General features: G+C 39.8%; 1 protein-coding gene and 1 non-coding gene across 3 annotated transcripts in view; one reads left to right on the top strand and one right to left on the bottom strand.

Annotated features, from left to right (window-relative positions):
• USP13 (ubiquitin specific peptidase 13) overlaps positions 1–21,841 on the bottom strand; it is a 106,902-nt gene that overhangs the window by 70,678 nt on the left and 14,383 nt on the right. Inside the window, exons 1-3 of one of the 2 annotated variants that reach the window (XM_032875407.1) lie at positions 18,124–18,140; positions 12,357–12,482; positions 5,402–5,462 (exon numbers count right to left, since the gene is read on the bottom strand). In XM_032875407.1, coding sequence (XP_032731298.1) covers positions 5,402–5,462; positions 12,357–12,455 — 160 coding nt within the window. In that variant the 5' untranslated portion in view covers positions 12,456–12,482; positions 18,124–18,140. Of the gene's footprint in view, positions 1–5,401; positions 5,463–12,356; positions 12,483–18,123; positions 18,141–21,841 lie in introns of those variants that run through there. The other variant, XM_032875406.1, reaches the window with a different exon arrangement.
• Positions 15,689–15,865, top strand: LOC116878301. The gene has a single exon (XR_004384820.1). It is a non-coding gene; the product is annotated as a small nucleolar RNA SNORA81 (small nucleolar RNA).

Genomic DNA, 21,841 nt, shown 5'->3' with positions numbered 1-21,841 from the left:
AATCAAATCAAGACTCCAACACCCAGCTCAGAGTCCTCCCTACCTGACCAGACTGACGAATGTGTGTGCTCGAGGTGAGAAGTCTCGCTGATCTAGTGCTGTGAAATCTGACCAACCATTCACCTTCACAAGAAGGTACAGGGGGAACCCCCTTGAACACAGACCCTGTTCTGGGACCTACTTCAGAAGCAAGGGGCAAAATGGGGTTTACCAGAACCTTCTGGCCATTATAGATACAGCTGAGTTTCCTGAACAGGCCCATTTCAAGAACTTTCCACAAATGCTCTCTTTTTAACCTCTTTCTCATCAAGTATGAATGCTTGGGCTAAAAACAAAAAAGTGGAAATTTAAGCTCTCTGAGATTTAGAAGTAGTTCTTCAGTGTCCCAGACTTCAGACAAAAAAGAACTTGACTCCTTTACTCCTATTTCTGAAAGTTGGTGGGAAGGTGGGCAAGTCAATAAAAATGTGAATATTTAACACTTTTTTAATGACATACTGAAGATCTGCACTGAATGCCTTAGAAGGTATTTACACATCTATACACATTTGTAGCTTGACTGTAAAAAATATGTAAGATTAGGCCAGAACCACCTCATTAGTCCTGGGGTATTTCTTTGAAGATCCTGGACTCCCTTATATTCCTCCTACTCTCCTTCCATCTTATAAAACAGTTAAGTTTTATAGTAGTTGAGTCCACAAATTCACAATCTCCCCTACTGTTGTAAGTTATCATTTAAAAGACAAGCTAACAGTGTCCCTAGTCTCTAGCTTAAAAACATTGACACAGAGCTACCCACTTTCTTGGTGCACAGCAGCCCTAAGCCAAAAGAACTGCCCAATAGTTCTATTTATTTAGTAGTTGGGTCCAAACAACTTAGTAAGTATTAATGTTCTGATGACTTAGTAACCATTTAAAAAAAATAATATACATAAATGGAAAGGCAGAAATGTTTTACTTCACTCATAATTCACCATAGTCCCTTGCTAACAGGATGTGTGCCCCTATTGGGCTCTGCACAACTTCTTTCTAAATCAAATGGAACACAGCTTCCCTCATTTCCTGTTCCACATTTGTTTTTCACATGGTACTTGCCTTTTACCATAGAAACCACCAAAAAACCAGCTCCACAGAGGTGAAGTCACTGAAAGGAATTTAAGGTACTCCAATAGTAAAACTACACCATGCTAATAGTTCATGCAATGTTCCAGCATCACTGGTCTTCCCTTGAAGTGTTAAAATATCCATGTTGTCTGTCACTGTAGCACCCTCGGGTGCCTCAGGGCACAGTTTGGAAACTAAGTGTTAATGGTTCCCAACTGCCTTCAGGAAAAAAGTCTAAAAGCATGATATAGATCTATACTATTGCTGGAAGAATATACAAGATACATAAGAATGTGCAAATAGAAAATAATATTTGTCTCTGGGGAGAGTAACCAAGTAAGCTAGGAGACAGAGAAGCGGCAAAGGCTTTCTTTTCATTATAGAGCCCCTTATAACTTTTCAATTTTAAGCTTTGTCCAAAAAACATTGTTCTAAAAATGTTTTTTATATCCTAAGTATAAAAAGTATAAAATTTAAATGATTCAAAAATAGTAATGGTCATTGTTGATTTAAACACACACACACACACACACACACCAGCAAGAGCTAGAGCTGAGGGAAAGATCCTTAACTGTGACTTTACCTGAATGCACATCAAGGTAGTTGGGAAGAATGACTTGAATGCTGAGGGGCAAAATAGTAATCCAGAGACTTGAGTAGGCCATTCAGCATCATCTAATGGTCTCAGTTTCCCTTATAAAATCAATATTGAAGGTCATAATTGAATGATTCAAAGGGCTCAATGTCACGGTTGAGCCCGTGAAAAACATATTGGTCATGAAATCATGAAGTGACTGGAGAAAAAGAAGCTTCTATCCAAGAGAAAGCATTAATCAAATACATCTATTTTGTGAGAGGAAGACACGCATCGTGATGACCTTTCAAGAGCAATAAAAAAACTCTTTCTAGTCAAAGAAACAAAGAGACTACAAGGGAGTTCTGAGTTCTCTTCCTCTCCAAGAAGAGACAACCCTAATGTCCCTCCTAGTGAAAAAGTATGTGGCAGAGGCTACTAGCTGCCTCCCAGTAACCCACTCTCCCCTTCTTCTTCAAACAGACTTTACTCCATGAAGCCAGTTAGTAAATTGAATGTACCTTCCAGTTCCCTGCGCAGCACGTGGTATGGCCACATGACCAGCTCCTGACCAGAGAGGTGTAAATTGAGGTGTTGCTTAGGGATCTGAGAGAAGACTGATGAAAAGAAGCTGATGACTCCACAGGGAGAAGAGATTTTTTTTTTTTTTTTGTCCTTCCCCCCTTCCTCTTTGCTCTTTCTGGGATGGGGATGTAATGGCAGGAGTTCCAGAAGGCATTTTGGACCTTGTAGTGACCATGAGGTTGGAATCACAGAGCAGGATGGAGAGTGAAGCAGAGATAGGGGAAGAGTCTAGATCCTGATGAACATGAGGCCAATCACATCAGCCCGGACTTGCTGCTTCCCAATATCCTCTACACGAGAGAGAAATAAACAACTCCTTTATTTAAAGTCACCAATATTTTAAGTTTTCTGTTACATAAGCCAGATCTAACCCTAATATGGTCCTTCAGTTGACTGCACCAGCCTCATCAGCTTGAAAACAGCTGTGATCAGTGTAACAAGAGAAAAGTGACTGCTCCAAGGGCCATGAAGCATCTTCTCAAGGCAACTGTAAATCTGGGCTTGCAAAAACAAATTCTTAGTGGGATGAAGCAGCCAACATCAATTCGTGACGATTCTGGGTAAGCAAACATTAGAGAAAAACAGGGCCTGAGGCAAGCCCCGAAGTGTCAATGACGTTTACATTTAAAGTTTTTAAAAAACCAGTGGAATCCAACTAGAATCTATTTGCTGGACTGTGACTTTTCATTGTATTCTGTGGTTTGCTAAGATATGGAATGCTGAGTGAATACAGACAGCAGCCTGCAGAAATAGACCCGCTGAAATGGAACGGTGGGTTAGCATTCCCAAGAAGCAGTGGAAGAGGTCCACACAGTATGAGGCACAAAACCTCGGTGTTCACTTTTGGATTAATTCTTAAAATAGTTGCCTTACCATATCCTATACCACTAAAATGATCACTAGAGAAATCAAACCGCAAGGTCTTTCAAGCAAAGACACAAAGGTTAAAGGGCAGGGGGGGAAGCTGACTTCTCCATTCAGCCAAAGAAAATAATGGAAAATAGCAACAGTAATTCAAAATGTTTAATTATTTCCACCTTCAAAAATGCCACCAAAGTCACCAAATGCGTCATCTTTATCAGTAGAAGGGAGCCCAAGACTAATAACTAAAGCATCAGAATGCACCCAATCATTTCAGCTTTGAGGTCCATTCTGAGCTGGTTTGGGTTTGGTTGGTTGATTTAAGTTGTGGTTGAAAGACCACAGAGAGGTGGGAAAGATTGGCTAGAAAAAGCCAGCTACAAATAAGCCTCATAAAGAAAACCATGACTGAAAATCAGGACAAAATACAGCAAACATAAGCTCGGTGTAGAAAAATGAAGGATCAGAGCAGGAAGGACACTCAGAGCAGGAAGGACACTCAGCTCCACGACCGTTTCCAATGGCTTTACTTTTCAAATAATTAATGTGTCTTTTCATTATAACAGGAACACATGTTTGTTACAAAAAAATTTAAACACCAGATAAGCATGGGGCGCCTGGGTGACTCAGTGGGTTAAGCCTCTGCCTTCAGCTGAGATCATGGTCTCAGGGTCCTGGGATTGAACCCCACATCAGCCTTTCTGCTCAGCGGGGAGCCTGCTTCCCCCTCTCTCTCTGCTTGCCTCTCTGCCTACTTGTGATCTCTCTCTGTCAAATAAATAAATAAAATATTTTTTAAAATAAATAAATAATTTTTTTTAAATATCAGATAAGCAAAAAGAAGAAAATAAAAATCACCTTAATCCTACCACTAGGAAAGAGTTACCATATCGACAATCTGCAATATATTTTGCCAGACTCTTCTGGACTCTCAGTTATATATGTATCTGTGTGTGTATATACCCACACATGTACATATAAACACACACATACATGCACACACATACATACACACATACACATACACACATATATCATGTGTATATTTTTTTTACCAAAATGAAATCATAACATGCAAATGATTTTGATATTTCTTTCAAACAATAATCCTAGGCATTTAGGAATATAAACTTACTTGGTCAAAAATTATCAAGTCCCTTTTTCTCCTGGCAAAAGCATGTCAGAAGTTTAATATGAAAAATGAGCATGATGACATGGTACAGAAACTGGTACTCATTTGCATGAACAAAACTGGCTTTTCTGAATGAGGGAGAAGAAAATCACTGTGAGGCACACACCACAGTAATCATTGCTGCAGGCAAGATCCATGGACGGATGATATAAGTCATGTGCAAAACTTTGAGGAGAAACCAGATACTAGCATAGACTCAAAGTATTACTCCCAAAGTATTTATTAATTACACTGTATCATCACAGTGGAGAAACCCAGCTGAAATCACCTCAACAAGGGATAAAGGTTACATACCAATAGGATGACATCTCAGCATTACATGACCCCCAATATCATGTACTGAGGAGGGCACATCACCTCTGTGGTGCTCCTGCCAAAAATGCATTACCTCAGACTTTGGAGGACACATCAGACAAATCCAAATTGAGGAACATTCTACAGAATAACTAGCCAGTAGTCTTGAAGAGTGTCACAATTATTAAAGACAAAAAAAAAAAAAAAAAAAAAGACTGAGGAACTATCAAAGATTAGCTATGATTTTTAAAAATGACAACTCTGGTGAGTGCTGTGAAGTGTGTAAACCTGGCGATTCACAGACCTGTACCCCTGGGGATAAAAATACATTATATGTTTATAAAAAATAATAATAATAAATTTAAAAATTTTTTTAAAAATGACAACTAAATACAACATGGGGTCCTAAAAAAAGGACATTAGTGGGGGAAAAATGGAGAAATCTGAATAAAGTCTGTAGTTGAACTAATATTTTTTTAAAAAGTCTCTACTTTCAAGGCAGTGAAAAAAGAGAGCAGAAGCAGAATCATAATGACTCTCCAGTCACTGTAAGTATAATTGCTTTAGAACACTAAACCCAGCTCTAAGAGTGCTAGAAGCATCCTTCGCCACTAGGTAAACACAAAACAGAGGCAGGTCATCACAAGGTAAATGGTTTCCTCTTATCATTAAATTGTAGAGAAATAAATAACTATTACTCCAAATTAAACAAGCATGTGCACACACACACACACACACACACACACACACACACAAAATCTGGGCACATTATTGATAATTATTTACATTACCTAAAAAAATCTTGGAATTCCTCCTTTTTGGTAACGCTCCACCAGATGCCCCTCTTACCTTCTGAAAAGAAAACAAGAGATTGTTAAAATGCAGCCTATAGAATAGACAAAGGGGAAGGGGTGGGGGAGTACATCTCACAGGTTCTCCGATTTTAACAAAAGGCCAAGAGGAAATTCTCAACCTAGACTAGAGATTCCAGAATAAACCAGAACTTGACCAGGTCACTGGAGGCAGGTGAAGGGCAATGCTATTGTTCTACCTGATTATTTTCACCAAGTTATCAAGACAGCACCTCTGGAAAAGGAAATGGAACCAGGGATCAAGGTGAACTAGACATTTCAACTTCCAATTGGCACATGCTTCCAAGAGACTGGAGTCCATGCCCAGTGCTGGAATTATGCTGGCTCCTGGAGGGAAGGCTCTTCTTCTCTTTTTTTTTTTTTTAAAGGTTTTATTTATTTATTTGACAGAGAGAGATCACAAGTAGACAGAGAGGCAGGCAGACAGAGAGAGAGAGAGAGAGAGAGAGGGAAGCAGGCTCCCTGCCGAGCAGAGAGCCTGATGCGGGACTCAATCCCAGGACCCTGGGATCATGACCTGAGCCGAAGGCAGTGGCTTAACCCACTGAGCCACCCAGGTGCCCCAAGGCTCTTCTTCTCTTATTCCCCTGCTACCCACTAGGTCCCTGTGTTTGGTCCTGGACATGCACAACAATCACTGTTGAAAGAGCTAATAAATCCTGATAAGCAGTCACTGATAGTCTGGTCATATTAAATCTCAGTCTAACCTCCTTGAACATTTCTGGAGCACCAGCCAATGGCTAGCTGCCATCTGAGTCTTTGTGTATTTTCTACCTCTGGTGGAAGTCCCTGGCAGCAATGAAATAAATCCCCATCAAGTGGTTAAGCTAAAGAAATCATTCCTTACCCTTCTGACACACACAAAACTTTACCCTCAAATCGGATTATAAAAATTTTTGTTTTGGGCGCCTGGGTGGCTCAGTCAGTTAGGCATCTGCCTTCAGCTCAGGGCATGGTCCGAGGGTCCCAGGTGTGAGCCCTGAGTCGAGCTCCCTGCTCGGAAGGAAGTCTGCTTCTCTCTTTCCCTCTGCCCCTCCTCCCGGATCATGCACTCTCTCTCTCTCAAATAAATAAAATTTTTTTCTAATTTTTTTTTGTTTCAAATGGCCAAAATCTTATTTCCACCTTGTTTGTCCTCTCAGTTATTAGAAAAGAATACATTTCTGCATACCATGGTGTGAGGGTCAAAGGCCGGCATCTTTCCAAGTAGCCACGAGTTTTGGCAACATCAAGGCCTTAGTACTGCTTTAGTCTGTTCCCTTATCAGTCTTAAGTCTCCTTTGCCACATTTTATTATTTGGTATTGAAGGCTGACTCATCTTTGTGATTCTCACATTAAGTTTTTATAGCTTCTACTATACGTTTATAGTTCACATCTTAGGCATGTGAAAATGATTGAACACTTTAGTTCAAAAACCTGTCTCTCCCAATACTCATGCCAAATTTCATGTCCCCTCTCTTGGAATCCCTCTCCTCCAAGGTCTCCAAGACGCTCTTCCTCTCCCCACCACATGCCTGCCTCAAAAAAGGGATGAAATAAACCAATCCTGGAGGTCACTTGGAATCTCTCTACCAATGTTTATGGCAGCTGTTAATCGTCCCGACCTCACTGTCTCCTCCACTCCTGCAGGATGGTGGAGGGAGAAAGAAGGAGAGGGGCCACCTGAGCACCTGTTAGAACACGAGGCTCTCCCTGATTCTGCCATCCACACCTTAGACATGGATTAGATCTACTTCCTTTCAGGAAAAACAAAAACAAAAAAATCCACTAGGTTTTCCTTCCAAAGACCATCACCTCTGTGCCTGCCTCAGTCTCTACTAGAAATCAACAGGGTTTGAGAAACAGTAACTTCTCAGTCATCAAACATGACTGTGCCCATGGGTCAGGCTCTGTGAGGCTCCTGAGACTGCAAAGTGAATGAAGAGATGGTCCATCCCTTGAGAACTCCACCAGCAAAGCAGGGGAACATTTATGCATACAAATAGCACAATAGATTCTGTTGAGTATTAAGAGATATGTGAAAAAGGCAGGATCATAAGGAGGAAATGACATTTCCAGAGGTGGAAATTGTGGGCAGGTAAGAAGGGCAGCATGTTTGGCATTTAGCAGCTGCTTAGCAAATATTTGTTCAATGGATGGATGGATGATGGATGGATGGATGAATGATTAATGCAGGAAGGAAGTTAAGGAAGGAAGGAAAGAAGGGAGGGAGGGAAAGAGGGAGGAATAGGCAGATAAATGGAAAGATAAATGGATGGATGGATGGATGACAGATGGATAGATAGATGATGGATAGACAGATGGATATACTGATCACAGAGAATACAACAGGTATGAGAGGAATCAGACATCCCAGAGAGGAAAAAATAAACAGCATGTACAAAGGTATGAATCATTGTATATTTCAGGAAGAGGTGGTTTGATATACCTAAAGCACAAAGCTGGTGGAGTAAAGGTAGAGTCAGAAAAGCTAGAAGGGGCCAGATTATGGAAGGCCTTATAATCTCATGCAAAAAAAAAAAAAAATAGTCTTCATCCTGCAACAAAGGGAGATACCAGAAATTTAAGCTTCTGAGTCCCACAGATACACAGACATGTGCATTTGAAAACATCACTCGGAGTGCAGCATGCACATTAGGTGGGAAGGAAGGCATCAAGTTTGAAGAAAAGATAAGTCAGGAAGCAAAAGCATTAGTCCTTTTAAGGGATAAGGAGGTTTTAGGCAAAAACAGCAGGATGGAGGGGACCGGATGGACTTCAGAACCATTTGGGAAGTCCAAATAACTAGATTTGGGTCACCAACCAACCATGGAATGAAAGAAGAATCCAAAAGATTTCCAGGTCTTTAGAATTCAAGATGAAGGACAACTCTGAGAAAGAGGATTATTCATTGAGTGTGAGCACACTGAGCTTGAAGTACCTATGAGGTGTTAGTAGGAGAAGCCACATCAGTCAGATGGTCAGGTCTTTGGCTCTGGAGAGACACTGATTAGGAAGTCATCAGTTTGGAGACAGTGATTAAACAAGGCAATGGACAACACTGATGAGGAAGAGCAGCTCCAGAGAAAGATGGTCAAAAAGCACCCTAGGGGGTCACCTGGGTGGCTCAATGGGTTAAAGCCTCTGCCTTTGGCTCAGGTCATGATCCCAGGGTCCTGGGGTCGAGCCCCAAATTGGGTTCTCTGCTCAGCGGGGAGCCTGCTTCCTTCTGTCTCTCTGCCTGCCTCTCTGCCTACTTGTGATCTCTGTCTACAAATAAACAAATAAAATCTTTAAAAAAAAAAAAGTAGGAAGTACACTATCTAAGGAGTGAATGAATGAAGAGATGCTAGTGAGACAAAGTCAGAAAAGGCAGCCTGAAAAACAAGAGGAAGCCAGGAAAGAATGGTGCCAAAGAAAGCAGAAGAGCAGTTCCAAGATAGGAAACAAGTTCAAATACTCAAAAAGTCAAGTAAAATCAGGGTTGAAACGTATCCACCAAGCGTGACCATGCGCGGTCACTACAGCCCCAATAGTTCCAGCTGGTTTAGCAGGAAGACTTACCCGATGGCAATGCTGAACTTCCAGCAAGGGAACAGGAAAGCTGTTAAAGACACTTTATCTGAGGGACGAGATGACCAGAGGAGGACACAAATTACAGGGACAGTTTTGTGGTGTGTTCTTATTTAAGGTGGGAGAAAAAAGCCAGAAGAGGGAGATGTTGAAGAAAAGGGAATTAAGGAAGAAGCAAGTTTCTGGGGAGGAAACAGAGCTGTGAGGACAGAGAGAACATAGCTTTCTGCTGGGATATGGGAACCAGAGGCAAGGAGTTCCCAGGAGGCAAGACAGATGTTCAGGAAGTTCCTGTCCAAGGTCCCTGTTTTCTCAGGGACATACAAGTCAAGTCGTTCTCTGAGGATGATGAGGGAGGCCCTGGTAGGGCACTGAGAAGGACATCTGGAGTCTGGAGTGGAAGAAGCTACAGGCCAGGTTTGCTGGGCAGTGAGTCAGGCCAGGTTTGCTGGGCAGTGAGTCAGCCCAGCGGAAGGGGGAGGCCAGGAGTCTGACATGGCAGACCACAGTGGTGCAGGCTTGCTCATAATGTGCTCCCAGAAGCCAGGATGAGACTGACAGCATGACTAACCAGAGCTCTCAGGACAGTTAAGGAGGCAAGACAAGGGGATAAGTGTCCCTTGAGGGCACCAGTGGTAACAGTACATTTTAAGCCCTGAGAAGCCGTCCCAACAAACAGGGAAAGTGGTCACCTGGACCAGTCACAGGCCTGCAGACTGCAAGGAGGGAGAACAACAGAGTGAAATCAGAATAAATGAGAGCTAAACTGAGAGAGGGTTGTGGTCACAGAGTGAAATATTTAACTGAAAATTTCAGAGGCACAGCTAACTGCTCAAGATTACTAGCACTCTGCAATTCTACCACTAGCTTTGGGATCAAGTTATCTCAAGCCTCTGGGCCTTGGTTTCATTTCCTTCCCCTCTCCCCCCAGTTTCCTAAAACTTCATCATTTTACACTAAGACATATGTCCAGGACAAAGCATACCTCATAAGAATTGCTAGGTCCCACATAACGGGAGCAGTGAATGTAAATCATGTACTATCAGGCCAACATTAGATTGTTTTAAAGCTAATCATTGAGTTGATGGTTTATCTGACCTCCTGGCCTTTCTTCCTCCTCTTCCTCCTACTCTGCCCACTGTCCAATTTGGGGATCTCTCCTTTGTCTGGAACTTAAACAGAGAACATATTAGGTGGGCTAAGGCGAATGATCAGATGAACTTCAAATCAGCATTTACTATTTAGAAGTTCCAACACAGTCTACAGACTATTAGGACTGAAGTGAAAGCTGAAGAGTATTGCTAACTATAAAAATCAATATCTGAATTTTAATAACATCCCCAAACATTATCAATAACCAATTAAAATACATGAAGAAGTAAAAATTAGCAGTAACGATAGTTACAAAAATTACAGATAACCTAAAAAAAAAAAAACTCACAAAATACAAGCTCTTTTATTGAAAATTACAAAACAGTACTGAAGGAGACAAAAGAGAACTGAATAAACAGAGAGGTATGTCATTTTGAATACTCACATTCAATAAATATTTCTGAAACACCTACTATGTCCTGGGATTGTTAAGGGCTGATGACATGGAACTGAATGGAACAGACAAAAATCCCTGCCCTCCTGGAGTTTACCCGCTGTTGTGGATTATAGAGTAATCTCCAAATTCACTGTGATATCCTCAAAATCTCAATAGGAATTTTTATACTAGTTGAACTGATTCTAAAATCTACATAGAAAAACAAATGTCTAAACCCAGAAAAGTTCTGGTAAAAGTGCTTGTGCTACCAGATACCCAGGCTTGCTGCACCAGTGCAGAGACAGAAAAATAAGATCAACAGAAAAGAACCAAGAGCCCCCAAACAGACCCAAGTATGAATGCCCAGTTAAAATGTAAAAAAAGATGGTGCTATAAATCATTGAGAAAGATTGCACTACTCTAGTAAGAGCAGGATAACTGGTTACCAGTAAGGAAAATAAAAAACAGATTCCCATACTTCATACAAATACAACAATAAACTATAGGTGGATTAAAGTCCAAAAACATCAAAACACACATATGCTCATGCAAACACACGTGCACTTCAAAAACAAAAGTATTAAAAGAAGTATCATTATGACCTTGAATTGGGAAACAACTTCATAGATAAGATACAAAAGGCACAACTCATAAGGGAAAAGTTTAATAAATCTAACATCAAATTCAAAACTTCTATAAACAATAATTCATAAGTGAAACAAAAAGTGAAGCCACAGACCATAAGGAAAAAAAAATCAGAGAAGAGAAAACCAGGATGGCCAGTAGACATATATGAAGATGTTTGACCCTTGAGGAAGGAAATGCCAATTATTTACATGCCACTTTGCAACCATTAGATTGGCAAATATCAAAAGTCTGACCAAGTGTTTGTGACGATGTAAGAAAACAGGATTTGGTAACCAGTGCAGATAGGAGTATAAATTAGGGCAACCGCACTGGGGTTTTTGGCAATACCTTGCCAAAATGAAGATAAACACACCCACACGCCAGCATTACCACTTCCAAATAGTTAATGGTGGAATCATTTGTAGAAGCAAAAAAAAAAAGGGAACCGTCTAAATGTTCATCTGTAGGACAGCAGGATAATAAATGACAAGGCACTCAAAAGAGGGAATAACAAACAAACCATAAAATGAATTAAGTATGTTCTGACGCACTGGAACATGAACAGCTTTCAAGAACAATCTGAAAAGGGAATGCTCTACACAGAATTATATGTAACAGCATGATAGTCTTTATCTACACCTTAAAAACACATAAAGTCCTTCCATATATTGTTCATGACTATCCGTACATAAATAAAATATAATGATGTACATAGGAATGAGAACAAATTTGCAGCCATGGTTACTACTCAGGAGGGAATCAAAAGGAACTTGAGCTTTCAGGAAAGCACTTTCTCTTGCTCAAAAGAAATATATAATAAATAAGAAGTCGGAAGCAAAAATATCCAATTTTTTTTTATTTCTGATTTGGAGATTTCTGAAATTATTTCATGTACTTGTCTGTATTTTTTACTTCATTTTTTTTCCTTCAGTTAACTCATGTCTGGTTAACACTAATGAGAAATTCAGAGGAAGAGAAAAATTAAACTGGGTAAGGTAGAGTTTGGGGGAAATCTATGAATTTCTGCCAAGGGTCATGCTTCTGTTTCCCATCACCAAAGGGCATCAGAAATCACGTGGGCAGAGAAAACCCTCCAGGTGTTAATGAACCGCGCGACAACGTTCCAGGAAAGATACCAAGGCCAGTTCTCCCAGCCTGTGTCTCACCTCTCGCACGTGTCTTTTCAGGTGCATGTATACACTCTGTCCAGTTTTTCGAAAATGTCTTTCAACATGTTCCCTTCCAAAGGCCAAAAATGTATTCATGCATACATAGAGTCCACCTTCAGAATTCTAGGAGAAAGAGACAGGCGACAAAATTAACCAAAGATACCTTGCCAAGTCATTTAGATACAAAAAAGGTGAAGGGAAGAAGGGTGAATGGTGAAGACAAGACCCAGAAAAAGGCCACCTGGCCATCACAGTCCCCTGTGATGACCCTCCACCCACAGCAGGAGTTCCCGTCCCAACCCCGAGTTCCAGGTGCTCCCGGACAGCTGCACACAGTCTCCCCCTCAGGAGAGCCTCAGAGGCCCTGGGAAATAAACATGTTTGTCTGACTCTCCAAACTGGTGTAAAGGACAATAAGGGAAGGAGAAGCTTGGCAACTGATCCAACTACCAGAACAGCAATCATTCTTCTTCACTGATCAATGTAAGTCTCCATGAACAGAAAGTTCTATACTCTTTTAGCAGGACAATTCAATTCAAAGATATTCTTCCCTTCCTTCAGTGACACATGATATTTGATGGTACCATTAATAAACTAGGACAATTTAATAAGCCAATAATAACTTAATGAATAAATTATAAAGGATGGAGTCCTATCATAAGCCTAGCAACATATTTTTGCATGCTAATGTGTGCCAGGTGCTTCTCATACATTATTTCAGATTCTGACAATATTATCATTTCCATTTTGCAGTTTAAAAAAAGAACTAAGGATAAGTTACTTGCCCAAGTTCACAAGGCTTGAAAGTGTCAAACTAAAGCCATTTCTCTTTTTATCCTTCTAGGCCACATTTCAGATATTATTTAATTACAGGCATCCTGGCATAATGAACAGTCAAGGATATTGTTCACATTTTAGATGCTTGAGTTTATATCCCAATTTCACCTCTCCTCTTTTTCTCACTTTGTTTAATATGCTTCTGTGTAAATTTTGCCTATAAAATTAACCATCCTTGGGGCACCTGGCTGGCTCAATTGGTTGAGCATGTGACTCTTGGTTTCGACTCAGGTCATAATCTCTGGTTCGTGAGACAGAGCCCTACATTGGACTCTGGGCTCAGCGCAGAGTCTACATGAGGTTCTCCCCTCTGCCCCTCCCTTTCCACCCCTCATTTAAATAAATAAATAAAAACTATAAAATCAGCCATCCTTTCCTCAATGAAAGTGCATTTTTATTAAGCTCTTGTCAGTCTCACTTAACCAAATAATTTTTAAAAACAATTTTTAAAAAATCTATCAGAATTACCAACAAGTACCTATCAAAATTCCTTACATTACATTTCAGTAGAACACAAATTCAATATCAAAACAGACACTGATGTTCCTACAAATATAAGAAAAATAATTTTTAAGTTCCAATAACTCAAGACTGCATCTTTTTAAAATTTCTAATAAAATTCTCCAACACTGTATCTATGGTTAATAAGCCAGATATAAATAAGTTTTATCACAATGAGGATATTATAGCAGCATTAGTTCAGATACGTGCCTATTATCGGAACAAATATATTGCATGAGGCAAGAAAACGAAAAAAGCATAGAGATCACAAAGAAAGAGGTAAAATGGTCTCAATTTGTTGATAACATTATAGTCTATATGGAAAATCCTTAAAAATCTACAAACTACTAACTAGTAAAACTAATCAATGAATTTAGCCAGGGCCTGGAATACAGGTTTATAGGCAAAAATCAATTTCAATTTTATACTTTGGCAACGTTTGTTCATTCTTGCAAATGAAATTTTTAAAACTTGACTATAAAATAGCATTCAGAAAAGACAGAGTTATTTAGCTTGTGCTTCTGGATAACTTTTTCTCTTTGAATGAGATCATTTGAATAAAACTAGAAAAGTTTCTCAACTAGAGGCAACATATTATATTCACTTGATCAACAGATTAAATCCTTTCAGAAGTTTTCAATATACATGCTTTTTGTATAGTCATAACCCTTAAAAAACTTGGCACCATTATAACGGTCAGTTATTCATTAAGCCCATTAAATTGAGCACCACATATTGTGATTTTGAAAAATAACATTTCCATTCTCTTCCAACGAAATGTAATTCAGTCAAAAATGTAATTCAGTCAAAAAGAATTCAAACCAAAAGATATACCGGGGAAAATATGAGATTTGGAACCAGGGTCCTGAACTGCCACTAATAGCTCTGTGGCCTAAAGGTTGTCATTCAGTCTCTGAGCGCAGTATTTTCCTTCATAAGCGTGTCTGCTGCAATAATTCCCATCTGACAGGTTTCATTAAGTTCAAAGGGGTTGAGATACATTCCATGCTATAAACCATTACATAAACAAGAGCAATTATTTATTATGAGCTATAGTTCTGTGTGCCACATGTACCTCCTATCATCTCAACTATTGTATAATTGGGGGAAATAAGCAGAAGGAAGAAAACAGTGAGTCTGACAGCCACACTGGCTGGAGGCAAAAAATACTAATCTATCAGAAAAAAAATATATTAAGCAACTAGAAGGAGAACCAAGGAATTAGCTAGTGGAAGATGAAAAATGTTCAAGTACAGCATTTTTCTGGAGAAAAATACAGAATAGCTATAAACGCAAGAGTTTATAAAGTAATCTCTAAAACAGTCATAGAGTCTTTGCTAATTTCATTGCCAAGAGTTTTTGACTTATTAGGGCAATTGATAAAAAATTTAATATACCCCAAACATTCATTCGCAATTTCTAGAGTCACCTGATATTGTCAAAAAGTCTAAAACCTGAGAGGAAAATGCTTTAGCCCCACACAGGGAAGGATTCTATGAAAAACATCCCGGGGTATCCTCCATCCCACATGCCATGTCCACCAGCAGCTCTGAGATGGAGGTGCTACCATAGGACGTGTCAGCGGTGCTAAAACTTCAAGAAGCACTGAGACACACATCCCTTCGAAAGCTACCCTATAAAGAACAAACAAACACTTCTGTCTAATGACCCATGCTTTCTTCCCTCTTCCCATCTTAATGTCTACATATTGGTCCTATAAGACTCTTTCATGTCCAAAGGCAGTATTCCACGCCATGTGCTTTGAACAGCTTCTTCCACGAATGATGACAAGACCATGCTGACAAGTCTCTCTCTCCCAATTCCTTTGGTTGCTAGCCTGGGATCAGAGCTGAGCTAACTCTTGGTTTTCAAACCCTCAATCTCCTGCTCTATTTAACTAGCCACACGCCCACTAAGATTAATGTCCCAGGAAATACCGTAAAGCACTTGCCTTTCCGTGTCCAAAAGTGCAGCCACGAAATCGGACAGAACTTTATTTATATAAATACTGTTCTAAAATTGCAGAAACTAGATCACATCTTGGGTTTTGTAATGATGCTAGCAAAGTACATACAAGAACAGGAAGGAACTGCACTAGAGTGTTAAGACTGGGGTGAGCCTCTCTCTTAATGCCCAGTGTCTTTGTCCTAAGATGGGATGCACTATCTCTTTAGAAAAAAATAAAAATAGGGGGCGCCTGAGTGGCTCAGTAGTTTGAGCATCCAACTCTTGATACAGCTCAGGTCATGATCTCAGGGTCGTGAAATAAAGCCCCATGTCAAGCTCGGGGAGTTCAGTTCAGAGTCTGGCTTGAGATTCTCTCTCTCCTTTTCTCTCTGCCCCCCCCCCTCACCACACTGTCTCTCTTCCTCTCTAAAAAAATTTAAAAATTTAAAGAAAGAAATCATGCAGGTTAGAATACTACCAATTGACAGTGAAACACAACTCAAAGAATAAGAGTATAAATACAAAATAATGCTTTTCTCAAGTGATAATAGTAGAGCACTTTATTAAATTAAAACAGGTTACAAATGAAATTCAGATATATTGCAGTAGGTTTTTTTAAATAAATTTTTTTCATATCCATAAAGTTCCAAAAATATATTCATTCTACGTTAACTGCTTAATATATGTCAAACCACAAGAAACAGAAAAATGGGGGGTAATCACTGATAAAAGTTAATGGGACAGTTAGACATCAGTATACAATAAAATTAACATCAATCCACATCTTATACCAAACACTGGAATAAAGTCCAGAGAGCTCCAAGAGATAAGCATTTAAAAAACTAGAAAAGAAGAGAAGGGCATATTTATTCCACTTACGAAGGGGAAAATCATTTCTGGCCAAGAAAATATAGGATACAGAGATGGTATAGTTGAGTATAAAAATGTAAACACTAATGAACAAGTTTTACACCACAGGGGGAAAAAAATGAAACAAACAGAAAACCAATCATAACACAATGAGGAAATATGTAAAGTACAATGAAGAAAAGTTCATATCCAAATTATGTAAAAATTGATAAAATTACAAGATGTCAGCATTCAGGTTCAACTTGGTAAGTTTTTAAGTTTGTTTAGTTTTAATTGTGAGAAAATATTAAAACCAAATCATTACATTCTCACTACCTCCTGAAGTAATAAGCATATTAAAACAATCTCAAGGCAAGTGTATGATTACTAAACTAGCAAAAAGTATTAAAATTACAAGGCCTGAAGCCACAGAGAAAACCTGTATATATACTCTCACAATATAAATTGGCTTCATCTTTCTAGAGATCAATACAACTACGACCCTTTAACACAGTAGTTCTCCTTTGAGTACAAGACTGCAGGAACCCAAAAGAAAGAGGGAAAAAATCTAATGTGCACAAAAATATTCACAGACGCACTATTTATAAGAGGAAAAAATCTCCCAAACAGAGGAGCTAAGAACTTGTGGCACAACAAAATATTATAATGTTATTTTTCTTGTTTTTCTTTTTTTCAAGATTTTTTTAAATTCAAGTTAGTTCACATATAGTGTAGTATCAGTTTCAGGGATAAAATTAGTGATTCATCAGTTGCATATAACAGCCCATGCTCATTACATCATGTGCCCTCCTTAATGTCTATCACCTGATCATCCCTCCCCCCCCCAACCACCTCCGCTCGGCAACCCTCATTTTGTTTTCTATGGTTAAGAGTCTCTTATGGTTTGTCTACCTCTCTGTTTTCATCTTATTTTATTTTTCCCCTCCCTTTCCCTATGATCCTCTGTTTTGCTTCTTAAATTTCACGTATGAGTAAGATCATATAATTGTCTTTCTCTGATTGACTTACTTCGCTTAGTATAATACCCTCCAGTTCCATCCACATCATTGCAAATGGCAAGATTTCATTCTCTTTCATGGCTGAGTAAATACTACGAATTGAATGTCGTGTATACAGGATGTAGTATAGAACTGTATATAACATGCACAGAAAAATAAAGTTCATGGAAAAAACACATGCTGATGATAAGGAGGAAAGGGAACAGAGAAAGGGAAGTCTGTGCACTGACCAAGACCTGAAATGAAGCTGGAATGTCATCAGTGGTTTTATATTTAAGTTCTTCACCTTGGGGCTCACAGCCTTATCTCCCTTTACCTTTGTGCTGTGTCCAAAGAAGTGTTTGTCAAACTACTATCATGAAAGACCAGATTATTTTGTGTTGTGTTTCATTTTGGTTCTACTCATTAAGGAAAGGCACGTGACTCCACTGCACGTGACTAGTCCCGGCTCCAGCCAGATGTGAACTTACTCCCACGTGTAAGTCCCACAAAACTCAAATGGGTTTATATGTTGTTCAAACTAATCTGCTGCCCTCACACACTTGGATGTGGCTACAATGTCAAGTTGCCATAGAAATTTCTAAATGCTTACTCTCAATATTTGTACTTACCTCTTGGAACCAGTCAGCTGACCACACTTGAGTAGCACTGGCCTAGAGCTACTTGGTTGCCATGTCCACTCCCCATTCTTAGAACTGCTCAGGACAGGACAGTTCTAAGAATGTCTCATAGTCAAGAAAGCGTCGCTCTGAGGACCTTCAGAGATGTTGGGTCAGGCCCCAAACCTTCAGAGCAGCTGACACCAAAACCAGCTACATACACCAAAGCCTCCATGACTGTACAAGCTCCCAGATCCCACGCCTGTCCACTTGTCCACCTGCCAGCCTGTGCCCATGACCAAGTCCCATGTCCCCTGGCTCATCACCCTGTGCTGCTGGTTCTGAACCCCAAATCTACTTTTGTATTTCATGACGGTTAACATCTCAGTCATTGAAATCTATGGCTGTGAGAAACCTAGGCTTTCTTTGTTTGAGGCCACCAGGTTCAGATCCTGAATCACACATTCGATCCTGGAGGGCAGGGAAATCACATCATGTTCATTATTTAATTCCAACAACAGTACCTGGTACAGAGCAGAACTGAAGAAACATTTATGGACTGAGTGGCAAAGCTTGTGCCGCCCTTTGTCATTCAGTCACAGAGTTTAGTCCCTCTCTGGAACTGATGTCCAATGCCCTTCTGATCTGTATTTAAGACCCTTTAGACCACAGGCTCCATTTCAAGTCTTGGACAAAACTAAAAAATGAGGATCACCGAAAGAAAGCTGATGGCCATGCATAGAAAAACAGCCTCTGGCACCTGCAGGAACACTAGTTTTTCAGGTTTGTTCAGCTAAAGCCAGGCTCTCAGCAGCTTGGACACTTGAACCCCGTGACCCTAGTTCCCCTACTTTCTGTGACCAAGCCAGCTTCACCGGTTCTTCAGGACAATGGCTGCCATGTCCACATCCCATCCTACCTTAGACCCTATCTGGCTTCTACTTGCAGGGGTCATCCAGGCAAGAAAGGCCAATGTGCGCTTCTCTGCATGCTCTTAGCTAAATAAGATTCTAGTGATCATTTTCATGATGCACTAAACAGAAACTTGACCAACATGTAAGACTTGATTAAGAAACCTGAAATCACAAGAAGCCAAGAAATACTATTCAGGGCTTCCCTAAAACTCTATAATGATCCCCTACGATCTCCCACCCCACAATCAAACCATGAGAGAAAAGCAACATTGGAAGCTCATGTGTTGCTTAAACCCAGTCTTCAAAGCATTTTGATATAAATATGATATAAACACAGCCGTTCATTTATTACTTTACATTGTATTAGCCTACATACTATTCAGAAGTAACATCAAGGACAAAGACAACTTTTTTTACACCGCTGACTTTTAAAAGAACATTAAAACCAAGGCGAATATAAAGGTCAAGGTTACATGTTTTCAGAATAGCAAGTGAACAGTCATTTTAAATAAAAATACACCACATTGTCAATCAGTAGGTGTTCAGAGAACTTTGTTTACAATGGTGTGTTCTTGGAGACCAGCCTCCGCTGGAAGACAGGAAGGGAGAGCGAGCCTGTGTGAGCAGTGCACTCAGGAAACAGAGTCGCTGCGTAACACTTGTTTTTATAACCACAGAACCGTGTGGAAAACAAGCGGTCATTGCCACAAAGAGAAACATGATGTAGGTAGATGGAGTCACAACAAATCCATGTCCAGGACAAATTACATACTAACACCCAGGAAGGCGGTGACTCACACACTCATGCAAAAGGGAGATGAAAAGGACAAGAACACAGTATTTTCTAGAACACTGATTTAAAAAAAAAATTAAAAAAAGGAAGAAAAAGAAATGAACTGAATTAACTACTTGTAAGAGTGAAAGTAAATCACCTGAATGCTCAAGAACAGATTTCTTTAGTAATTTATACATCCGTGAACTGTAACCCTCTTCAGCCATTGGGTGACCTTAAATTTGTTTTGCTTGTGGTCAAATTCTTCCCACAAAAGATTTCTATATAATTTCTAGTTTTCATTTTAAAAAAAATCATATATAATGCAAAAATGGCTTACGCATTAAAAAGAGCTGCATTTAGCTCCATCTTTTTTCCAGGTGTTTTACATACAGTATTTGATTTAATCCTCACAAATTACCCTAGGAGGTACCATGAACCCAGACCAGAGATTTTAAGCCCAGGTTTTGTATACCTTCTAAAGTTAATTCACTTAAGCTCTTAAAACTGAAGATTGATTTGTAATGCATATTTACTGATGGGAAAAGCTCTGCAAGGTATTTCTGAGTGAAAAAAGCAGGTAGCAAAACAGCAGGTGTGACATTACAAAATACACAACGTTCTGACCCTGCACGGCGTGGGACGTCATCTCTGCATGCAGACATCACGCGAGATGGTTTTCTTCATGTTGTCTTTCACATTTTCTGATTTTTCTTCAGGAAAATTGATCCATTTTATAATAGTAAAAAATAATTAAATGTTTCTTACTGAATGTGTGTAGAACATATTATATATATGCGTAATGGAACGAGCGAGTTGTCCAAATGTTTCCTTTTCTTAACCCAAACTTTCTTTAGGCTTTCACAATCAACCTCATAGCTCTAAGGGGCTGTACGTTCTTGCTATTCACAGTAATCAAGATTACCTGAAATAATTATCTCAAATGTGTAGCTCAGGAAATTTGGGAACACACAAGTAAAAAGAGGGAATGAAGAGTGTAATCTCAGGGAGACAGATGAGAATGTGATGACAAGAGAGAAATGAAACAAAGTCAGGTCACTGTACCCCAGCCCAGGTAGATGACATCCGTGTTCACAAAAGGGGATTGAGAGATCATCTGTGTGAAGTGGGAAAAGCTATGAAGGAGAATTAGGCAGTGATGTCTTCTCTGGGGGTCAGAGAAGTTGGTGGTGTGGGGGGCAGGAGGAGTTGATTCAGCAGAGGGAGAGAAAGACAAGGACGGTTGGTTCTGTGATGACATTTACATCTTACTACAAGATCACTCTGGCTATTGGAGGGAATTGTAGGGTGGGAGCCAAGAGAATATATGGTCACGAAGCTATTATGCAGTCTAGACCCATTAAACCACTGGTTGCATGAAAATATTTAGCTCTAAATTAATTTAAATTCGTTAAATTAGAAGTTCGGTTTCTCAAATACAATGTACCCATGGCAAGTGCTCAATAGTCACATGTGGCTATGGGTGACTACACGACGGATGCAGAACAATTCCATCACCACAGAAAGTTCTTTAAGACAACCCTTGTCTAAACAAGGCAAGATGGTGGCTCAGCCTGGGGGAGGTGGCAAGAAGTCAGGGAAGGGGAAACTTTGACAGATGCAGGTTATAATTTTAAGATAGAACCCCTGAGCAAAAAGGTGGATTAAGGGGCACCTGGTGGCTCAGTCGGTTAAGTGTCTGCCTTTGGCTCAGGTCACGATCCCGGGGTCCTAGGATGGAGCCCCACCTCGGGCTCCCTGCTCAGCAGGGAGCCTGTGTCTCCCTCTCCCTCTGCCTGCCATTCTGCCTACTTGTGCTCTCTTTCTCTCTTTCTCTGTCAAATAAATAAATAAAAACTTAAAAAAAAAAAAAGATGGATTAGATGCAGGGGTGTGTGGAAAAGGACAGAACCAAGGACAACTCCTCGTTAGACTGCTAAGATTACCCACTTCTCTCTGCTCAACTCTTGCTTTCATCAAGCAACCACCTGCCTATTAATTCTGCCTCCCAGGTACTTCCACATCTGAATGCAACCTATAAATA

The sequence above is a fragment of the Lontra canadensis genome, unplaced genomic scaffold, assembly GCF_010015895.1.
Source record: "Lontra canadensis isolate GAN:19392208 unplaced genomic scaffold, GSC_riverotter_1.0 scaffold56, whole genome shotgun sequence".
NCBI classification, from domain to species: domain Eukaryota; kingdom Metazoa; phylum Chordata; class Mammalia; order Carnivora; family Mustelidae; genus Lontra; species Lontra canadensis.
Note: the sequence above shows the minus strand (reverse complement) of the source record. Positions and strands in the feature narration are given on the sequence as shown.